Source organism: Chlamydotis macqueenii, chromosome 25 (assembly GCF_036417535.1).
Source record: "Chlamydotis macqueenii isolate bChlMac1 chromosome 25, bChlMac1.mat, whole genome shotgun sequence".
NCBI lineage: Eukaryota > Metazoa > Chordata > Aves > Otidiformes > Otididae > Chlamydotis > Chlamydotis macqueenii.
In genome coordinates, this window is record NC_141580.1 from 5,849,949 (window position 1) to 5,859,979 (window position 10,031).

At 57.5% G+C, this 10,031-nt stretch overlaps 2 protein-coding genes across 4 annotated transcripts in view; one reads left to right on the forward strand and one right to left on the reverse strand.

Moving 5' to 3' along the window:
• MYO1D (myosin ID) overlaps positions 1 to 3,844 on the forward strand; it is a 158,551-nt gene extending 154,707 nt beyond the window's left edge. For all 3 annotated transcript variants that reach the window (XM_086766952.1, XM_086766954.1, XM_086766953.1), the window contains one exon: positions 1,160 to 3,844. In XM_086766952.1, coding sequence (XP_086623078.1) covers positions 1,160 to 1,316 — 157 coding nt within the window. In that variant the 3' untranslated portion in view covers positions 1,317 to 3,844. The remainder of the gene's footprint in view (positions 1 to 1,159) is intronic.
• A 304-nt stretch (positions 3,845 to 4,148) lies between these two features.
• Positions 4,149 to 6,607, reverse strand: CDK5R1 (cyclin dependent kinase 5 regulatory subunit 1). The gene has a single exon (XM_086766955.1). It carries the CDS (start codon positions 6,556 to 6,558, stop codon positions 5,665 to 5,667), a length of 894 nt encoding a protein of 297 aa, XP_086623081.1. The 5' UTR covers positions 6,559 to 6,607; the 3' UTR covers positions 4,149 to 5,664.
• Positions 6,608 to 10,031: the final 3,424 nt, after the last annotated feature.

Sequence of the window (10,031 nt, forward strand, 5' to 3'; positions counted from 1 at the left end):
TGCTGCATGAAGGACTTGCACAGGGTCAGTGAAAACGCTGGAACGGCTCAAGTGAGGCGAGGCCTCGGTGTTCAGAGCATCGGAGACGGTGGAGGTGACACCACCAACTCTTTAAACCACTCAATGTTATACTAAGAAATTCTGGAAACTCAGGAGTTTGAGGGGCAGGTGAGGTCGCAGGAGGGGCTTCCCAAAGGCCAAGTCCCTGAATAACTCTTTCCGCTTCCCCGGGCTGGCGATGGCTGCGGGGTTGGCTCTGCTGTGGGCGTTTCTCCCGCAGATTCGCTTTCCTGCCTCACGGCGCCCGCTCTTTGCTGGCTCAAAGTGCTCAGGACTGGGGCTCGGTCACGCCTGCTCTCCGTCCCCAGCCCAAGCTGAGCATTTCTCTGCTTACAGCACAAAGTTACTTGTGATGTCAAAGAGTGGCTTTTACAGCCTTTAGCGGGGGGGGAATCCTTGCCGGCCATCCCTGACCCTGTCTCGGACGGAGCTGTCGGACGCTGGCAGTGACCCAGACAGCCAAGGAAAAACCAATTTTAGTGGCAGAAACGCCCGATTTCACTCGTGAGAGTCATTCGTAGCACCACAGGTGGCTTAAAGGGTTAAAAAGCTGGGGAATGGTTTGCAGTGAGGGTTTGGTCCCAGCACCTGTGCCCAGCCAGCCGCTGCTGCGATTCGGGGCGCTCGGACCCCAGGAGGCTGCGCAGTTTGGCTGTCCATCTGTCTGGAGAGGGAGTTAAAAAACCCCAACCCTACCTGCGACTCTTCCTGCTATTTCTGCTGTGCTGAGCTCGGAACGGGGGATGGCGTCACCGTTGTTCTGACTCCAGAGAGGGGAGCGATGGCTCGCCAGGTCGGGCGGGCGGCCGAGCCGGCAGCGGGCCCCAGGCAGCGGCGTTCCCCCACCAGCACCGACCCCGTGCCGAAGTCCCTGGGCATGCGTCTCCCTGTGTGGGACACCTCCCTGTGTGGGAGTGGGGCCCGGCCAGGCCCAAAAGCCGGGCTCAGAGCTGAGGCTCGGCCTGACGTGGTGCCCACGGTTGGATGCAGGACGCGTCCCGAGCCGCAAACACCTCTCCCTGCCTGGCACCGAGGGCTGAGCAGCGGTGCCGAGCGCATCCCATCCCCGTTTGACCTCTTTTCCCTTTTCCCTTCGCAGGGAGAAGCGCGCTCTGCAAGTCAGCGTCACCAACCCGGTCCAGTGCAGCCTGCACGGGCGGAAATGCACGGTCTCCGTGGAAACCAAGATTAACCAATCCCAACCGGATTTCACCAAGCATCGCTCTGGCTTCATCCTCTGCGTGCCGGGGAATTAGCATCCCCCTCCACTCGGCGCAGCGAGCCCGGAGAGCGAGCGGAGGAGAGCGGGACTGGGGCTGTGAGCGCCCTCCCCGCACCTTGGCCGTTTCAAGGCGCTCAGCTGGGACGTGGCCACGCGCCTCACAAGCTCTCTGAAGCCAGAGGTTTAGCAAACCAAATTCAGGAGAGGGTTTTACTACCGCACGCGACGAAGGCTTAAAATAGCCGGTGGCCTGTATCCGTCTTAGAAAACAGGCCAGAATATCGGGAAAGTGCTTCTGAATTAGCCCCAGAAAAAGCACTTTTAGGTACTTACGCCCTTTCCGCCCTTTCCCACTTTGATTTCTTACCCCCTCTCCGCTCCCCCTGCTGTTTTTATTTTCTCTTCGTCATTTTTTGCAATATCATGCAGCCTCCTCCAGAGGAACCAAAGATAGCCGGCGCAGGGAGCCTGGTCCGTAAGACCAAACCCCAGTGGAAGCGGAGCTGGGTTTGGGAAGGACTGGCTTCCCCCGCCGGGGCGACACTCCGCACTCTTCCAGCCCTGCCGGCACGTGGGCGTGGGGATGGTGCCTGGACACGCTGGTACCTGGACGCGCAGCTGCAGACTTCGCTGCTTTCCTGCTGCGCGTTCATTGACCCTTCGAGGCGCCGTGGCTGGATCGGGGCTGCCGGCAGAACGGAGTGGGAGTCACAGTGCGGAGGTTTTATTTTGTTTTTAATCCTGCATTGCTTTTGCCTTCATGACCCTCGCTGGTCACCTGAAGAAAAACCTGGTGGGTTCTCCTGTAGACCACGTGGCCTTGCTAAATTTTTAGCTGACCCCCATGGCTTCACGGTGGTCCCAGTGAGGGGGGCAGGGAGGGCCAACCCCGCTGTGCTGCGTTCTTCTAGGAACACACGGAGCCTGGGGGCTGAGGCGGCCGCTCCCTCACTTTGCGCTACGGAACACGTCACCCCGGGCACGTCCGGCCGCGCCAGGCGAGGGGCAGCGGCACAAACCCGACCGCAGCCATCCCGGGTTTCCCTGGGTCTTCCCGGCCGCGGGCGCTGGGTGGTGGGGCGTCGCGCGTCGCCTTGGCTTGTCTGGCGGCATCACATTTCTGCGCCGCACAGTGCCGGGCCTGCCCGGCTCAGATAACCCTGAGCGTGGTGTTCCCGGGCGGGCCGTGTGTACGAACGAGCTTTTCATTTCCCCTGTGTAGTGGGCTGCTGCCGTGGGGTTTTATTTGTGCGGAGGGAGGCCGCGCGACACGGCTGTGGGGATGGTACGGACCGAGTCCTGGCACTGCTGGTCAGGTCAGGATTTGCAGCCAGCTGGAGACGGTGTGGGGCTGCGTGGTGACCCCGCTTTGGGGCCCGTCTGTCTCCAGCTCAGCCGGCGCGCGTTCCATTGAGCGTGTTAGGAACTGGAAAGCCTGGAGGAGGCTCCTCACCTAACGACCCGTCAGTGATGGCAGCCCAAGGCCAGGCGATGGGCACAGGGAGCAGGGACAGGTCGCCGCAGCATTTATACCCAACCGCCACCCCCGAGCCCCACGGTGGACGGGTGCCAGGAGGGGAGAGACGCTCTAGAGCTGTATTTTAGTGGGACAAGCGTCATCCCTGTTGTGCTCTTTGCCAGGGAGGCCCCGTGCCAGAGCCCTCCCATTAACGTGGTCCCCAGCCTCAGACCAGGCCCCGCCAGCATCCCAGCGCCGCATCCCGGCCACCAGCGCTTGCTCCCAGTAAGCGGCTCCGGGATGCCCTGCGCCGGAGGGCTCAGCGGGCCAGATCTGCCCCGCATCCTGGGGAAGAAGCTCTTCCAGTTGCTGGCAAACACAAGGCGCCCACCACCACCACCACCATCGGGAGCCCAGAGGCAACGTCCCACCCACACGGCAGCTCCTGACTGCACCGAGCCCACGAACTGCTCGGGACCACCCGGGCCCCTCCTCCCCTTTGTCCCAGCGGCAGCCCCTCAGCAGGAGCAGTGCCAACACTGGAGCCTGGGGAAGCACCAGAAGGAAAAAATGCTGGTCCTTGCCGTGCCTTTCTATTTGCACTTCTCGCTTTTTGTATCTATGAGTCCAAACGTCCCCTGGTAACGCTAACGCCTCGGCAGGGTAGCGGCAGGAGATGTTAATCAGCACTTTTAGACACTACCCCCCAACGCAATGGTTGTATCAAATCATGATGGACGGCAGTAAATCGCAGGTTTAGGAAATTTCTATTACGAGATGGCAATATTGTACGTGATGAAATGTGTCTTTATAAAATATATTATCTGTTCCTGCTCTGGTTTTATATATATATAAAAATATATATATAAAATATATATATATAGTTTCCTGTTTTTTCCCATAAATTAACTATTTCTAAATTGAATTTTGGTTTTCAGCCTGGGGCAATAAGGCAATGACCTTTTTTTTTTTTTTTTTTTTTTAAATAGCTGATATTTTAACATGTAAAAGAGGAGAAAAAAAAGAAAAACCTTACTATAATGGACCTGTGTTTTTGTTTACATAATTTACTGTAATAAATAAAAAAAACCCAATGAGTTGCATCCCACTATGGCGGTGCCAGTTTCTGACCGGCGCAGTAGCTCAGGGAAGACGATGCTCGTGATGCACGGACGGAAAAGTGGAGCTCTGGTGTCCCGATAACCCGATTTCTCCACCTCTGGTGCACTGGGTACGATGCCCTTCCTCGCCAGCCCCCAGCAAAGGGCTGACCCCCCGCGCCGGTAACGCGATTAAAGCCGCGGCGGCGTTAAACCCCTCTTTCGTCAAAGCAAATCCCATTTCCCAACGCCGCAAAGGGGGCAGCAGAGGTGGGGGGGTTGCAGAAAAGACTCCGCCACGACCCGCTGCCATGTAATGGATGGTCAGTGCATTTTTATTTAATCAGCACAGTACAAAAATAAATAAAAATAAGGGGAGGGGATTAAATTACAGGCACACTGAGCCCCATGACACAGTCGGTCAGGTTATAAACCACACATACTTACAAACACACTATACACACACATACAAAATGAGACAAATATAAATTAATAAGTAACAATACCCACCAATTTGGTCAACAAAGATCTACAGAAGAGATTGCACTAAAAAAACGAACGTACACATGTATCGTTAGCGGGGTCCAATGTACAGCGATGGAGAGCTTCAAGTGAAAAAATAAAAATCAATGGCACGTTATTTCTCCCTCTCGTCTGCAAGTTTAACGCCCGATGGACCGGAACTAAACTAGAACTGTGCACACGGAGAAAAATTTAAAAACCAAAATAAAATAAAACCCAAAAGAACTGCTCAATCCCCAGGCCTGATAAGGGAACACCAGCTCAAGACTGCGATATCGGGGTGGTGTCAGGTCTTTGTGCATGGGTGTAGTTTTTACAGCCATCTCTCGTTAAGGTTTTTTTTCATTATTATTTTTTATGAGTTTTTTTCCATTTTTTTTCTCGAAGACACAAAATGCTCCTGTTTGCATGCACAATATCACTGTAAAAGCAACAATGAAAGAATAAAGAAGGGTTTTTCTTTTTTTTTGCCCTCCCCCCCGTAGGTTAGTAGTTTGGTTTTTTGGGGTTTTTTTTTTGTTTGTTTTTTTTTTTGTTCTAAAAGTATTCATATAGCAGCATGTAGATTCTTTCCTTGCTTGCACACTCAAGTAGATCCTTTACACAATACTCATGATCAGTGCACGATGGGAACAAGACATTTCACATTGATGTCATGATACAGTAGCGGTTTTTGTTTGTTTTTCCCTTCAGCCAGACCCGCTCGGCAGATTCGAGTCTCTTCCAAGAAAATAAATTAAAGGGGAGAGGGGAGGCGGGGGGCGAGGGCCGGGGGTCCCCGGGCTCAGTCCCGTTACCGGTTGCTCCGGCCCCGGTGCAGTCACGGTCGGCCCCGTTCAGCCGCCTCCGGTGAAGCCTTCAGAGCTTTTTTTCTTTTTTTCCTCTCCTTTTTTTTTCCTTTTTTTTTTTTTTTTTTCCTTTCCCCCCAACCCGGTCTTTGTCTCGGCGATGCGGTGTCCGGTCCCGCAGCCGCCAGCCCGCGGAGCCCCGCTCCGCTCCCCGTGGGGGGTGGGAATCAGGGTGGGGTGGGGGGGGTCGGCCTCGGTTGGAGGTGGGGGGGGGGGTCGTGTCGTGTCCGCCCCCCCAGCTTCCACCATTTGCCGAAACCGATCCGGTGGCGGAGCCGCGGCCTCTCCTTGCTGTGGGGGATTGTGGGGGAGGGGGCTGCGCTGCGCTGCGCTCCGCCGGCGGCAGACCCCCCCCCCACAACCCCGCTCCCGGCGCAGCGGCTGCCGCTCCCCCCCCCCACCACCCCCAGCCCGGAGAAGCCCCCCGGGAGCGGCGGGGCGGGGGGGGGGCGCTCACCGGTCGAGGCCGATGAGCAGCCGCCCCTTCTCCTCGGCGCCGCTCTCCTTCTTGAGGTCGGCGAAGACCTGGGTGAAGAAGTGCGGGTCGGCGTTGACCTGCAGCATCTTGGGGCTCATGAGGTCGATGATGGAGAGGCAGCGGTCCCAGAAGGCCTCCTTACAGCTCTCCACCAGGAAGGGCTTGAGCGGGTAGGAGATCTCGTTGCCCATGTAGGAGTAGGAGAGGTACAGGCAGGTGAGCAGCACTGCCTGCAGTTCGTGGTCGCTGGCCACCTCGGCCGAGATGACGTCCCGGCACAGCATGTAGAGGAAGACCACGTTGGCCGGCGTGATGAAGCCCTGGTCCTGCCAGCCCTGCAGCAGCAGCGAGCGGTCCACGGAGCGCAGCCAGAGCACGGGGTCGGTGGGCGAGAGGTGCTTCAGCCGGTAGCAGCGGCGGCAGAGGAACTCGCCCAGGCAGCGCAGCAGCTCGCTGGTGGACGCCTGCACCACCACCCGGCGCGGGGTCGCGGCGGCGGCGGCGGAGGACGGGGGGGGGGCGGCCGGCGGCGCCTTCTGCGCCGAGGCGAGGGCGGCGGGGGGCGGCGGGGGGGCGAAGGTGGCGAGGTTGGCGCAGGAGAGGGATTTCTTCAGGTTCTCGTTGTTGAGGTGGGTGACGTTGCTCTGGTAGCCGCCGTTGGGCTGCACCTTCTTGGAGCTCTTCTTCTTGGCGGAGACGGCGGCGATGCGCTTCCAGGGCAGCACGGAGATCAGCGAGTGCCGCTTCAGGCCCTTCTCCTTGGCGTTCTTGCTGTTCTGCACCGCCGTGTAGTGCCCCACCGTGGCCGCCCCCTCCTCGAACAGCGGGGCCTTCCGGTAGCTCGGCGACAGCGACAGCACCGTGCCCATGGCGCCGGCCGACCGGCGGGCCCCCGCCGCCCGCCCCCGGCCCCCGGCCCCCGGCGCGGCCCCGCGCTCGCTGCCCGGCTCCGCCGCCGCCGCCGCCGCCGCCGCTCAGCGCCGCGCCTCGCCCCGCCCCGCCGCCGCGCGCGCTCCCGGCGGCGCAGTGCGCGCGGCCCGCGCCGCCCCGCCCCGCGCCGCCACGTGCGCCCGCTGCGCCGGCGAGAACGGGGCGGGGCGGGTCCGCCCCCTCCCCTCTCGTACCGCCCGGGACACGCCCCCGCCGGCCGGAGCCACGCCCCCGTCCGCCCAGGCCACGCCCCCTCGCCCTGCCGCGCAGCCCGGCGCGGGAGGAAGCCGCGGGAGAGCGGGAGCAGCCGCACCGCGAACTGCAGCGCGCAGCCCCACGGCTGCTACCCGCGCTCCCCGGCGGCTCCGGGGCGCCCCCGCGTGCCACCCCCTCCCCACGGATGCTGCCGGCCACGACACCGGGCGAGGCCCCGTCCCGACACGCACGCGGGGTTTGGCTGACGACCGAAACCGGGCCCGTTCACTCCCAGGAGCCCCCAGTGCCAGCGGCAGCCGCCTGCCCCTTCCCACGACACCGGTTTTCAAAAAAAAAAAAAAAATCAAACCCCAAAACCTCCCGCTCCATCCGGACACAGCCGCGCCCTCCCAGCACCCCGGGGGCCCAGAACCGTCCCACGTACGCAGGGTCCAGAGCACGGGGAACGTACAGAAAAATGTCAGGTTTGGGTCAAAGCTCTGCTTCTCACAAACGGGCCAGGTGCCGCGCGCGGCCAGGCCACAGCCCGGTCCCGACGGTACCAGTGCTCGGCCGCGGGACGCAGCCGCTCTAAACACCGAGCAGGGTTCAAAAACGGGCCTGGTCCCACATGTCCCGTTCCCGGTTCAAGGTCCGGCTCTCGGAGGCAGCTCAGGACCCACCCCCACTCCGCTGCTGAGCAGGCAGACCTGGCACCGAAACCCACGAGTCCTTCGAGGCGCGGGCAGCCCAGTGCCAGGAGCTGGTTTTTCAAGGGATGGTCGAACGGTGCCACCTTCGTACGCCCTCCTCACAAACGGCTTTGGAGGCTTTTCTGTGTAACGGTTTGAAAGGGACTGGGCACGGCCCGCCCCAGTGGCACCAGTGAGATGGAGCAATCCCTGTGTCCATCAGAAATACTCCAGGGACCCAAAGCTCGCCTTCGCGCAAAAGCCTGCTTTTGAAGTTCAGCCTTTTGAAGCCCAAAAGGGTTTAAGAACAAGCCCTACTATTTGAGCTTTTTTGGCCCTAATTTTCATACACTTGGAGATGGAAGGGAGGCGCTCAGACACCTCCGAAAATCCCGGATTTTAATAACTAACGTGCAATTAAACCTCCATGACCCTGTGCAAGGCAGCCGAGCCACCTCGGAGCCAGCATCACCACAGACCTGCTGCATGGTCCTCGCTTCTGGTCACGTCTGTCCCTGGCACAGGGGTTTGTCTGCTCCCTGCACTGTCACCTGCGGGGTCAGGACTGATTCTTGTCACCTCTGAGGGACGACAGCTGGAGCTGGACATCGCTCTTGCAGGGACATGCAGGACTTCGCGGCCATCTCCACCTCAGCACCTCACATGCGAGCGTCACCACTGCACACACCGGCTCCAGCTCTGCTGCTGTGAATGAATTTCCCTTTGTTCACCTACAATCAGCAACCTAAATCAGCAAACTGTGCCCCCAGCTAAGCATCCCTGGGGGCAGGGTCACTTAAGTGGCCTCAAAGAGAACTGGCCAGAGCTGCTTTCAGGAAACGTTCCAGGCCAGGTTGGACAGAGCTGTGAGCAGCCTGATCTGGCTGGAGATGTCCCTGCTCCTGGCAGGGAGTTGGACTGGGTGGGCGTTAACAGTCCTCCAAACCATTCCGTGATTCTATTAAATACCTTACAAGCTATTTACAGTTCAAAAAACATATTGAAGAAACTGAAAAAGCACTTCCCCTGCAGGCCAAGCCATGCATGAAGAGCAGGAGCTAACTTCTTCACATTTCTCTGCCTACGAGGCCAGGCTTCCTTCCCAAAGACCTGCAGCACCCCGAGCAGGCGGTGTCTGAGATGCACGAGTTTCAGACGTGAAAATTAAAGATGCTGTATCAGTTTGATTGCATCCTAAAATCCCTCTCCTGCAGTAAGAGGAATCTATGCATGGTGCTGAACACAACATGAGACTCTCCAATACAGCACCAGAGTATTTTCAAGAGGGGCTAGAGGTGCAAGAGGTAATTAATTTTCACCATAACAAGAACGGTAATAATGTAACTTCACTGGATAGAAAAACTTGCTGTGCCAGGAACAGGTCACAAGCCATCCATCTTTAGCAGTGCTGCTTAAAACACGGTCCCTCACACTCCACATCTCAAACACATCACTGACGCCGCCTTCGTGAGCTCCGGCCAGGCAAATCCACCGTTCCCTAAGCGAACAGAGAAACCGCACCAAACACACCCGGTATCTGCCTCAGCAGCTGAAGACAGGAGACAGATTTTTTGAAAAAAAAATTATTTTATTGGAACTCATCTGAACATCAGATATACCTGGTGTTGGTTAGCAAGAACCGTTTGTACATTTGATATTGATGGTGCCAAAAACCCAAACAGTGACTGACTGGATGAGATGGAAATTAAAAAAATAAAATAAAATAAAATAAAATGTCAGAGAGGATAAAAAAATGCAAACAGAAAGCAGAAAAATCAGCCAGTCTAAGATTCAGTGTGAAGGCAAAATATTTCCTGATAAAACAGAATCCTTTTACAAAATATAAATTTTGTAGGAAAAAACATGGAGAGGGAAAGAGAAAGAGAGACAGAGGGGAAGGGAAAAATAAAGATCAGCAGGACAGAGATGCAGCTTCTTACACTGCCCAAATGGCATTGAAAGCTAGCTGGTAATCCCACGGCAAAATGAGACATGCTGGAATACACCGCGCTCCACCCCCACAGACACCACTTGGAACAGAAACGAGCAAGCTCCCCAGCCAGTGCCGCACTAGGTTATTCCAGGAGGGCCGAGCTGACTCACATCATTTGTTGAAAAAAAAAAAAAAAAAAAAAAAAAACCAAAACACAACACCACCCCAAAAATGAAACACTAACGCAGCAGAGGTAAATAACCAGAGTCTGAGCAGCGCCCAGGGCGGCGGCTCGCCTCCCCCACGGACGGGGGTTGGCTCCTGCAGGGAGGCGAGGACTCAGGGGACACCTGCTCACCTGTTCTTCCTACCAATGCAGGCAGAGGGGAGGGATAAAACATTTAAAATCTAGTCTATTTTAAAACAATAGCATGCAATACAGGCCTCCAGGGGAAACCTGCGCTGTTCCCTTTCTTAGAAACTGGCCTAATGCTCTAGACAGGGGCTGCAGCCAGCTGGAGGGTTTTGGCTGCGCGGGGCGGGGCGGGTGAGCGCAGCACAATGACAATTCTGAAGCAGGTTCCTCAGGTGC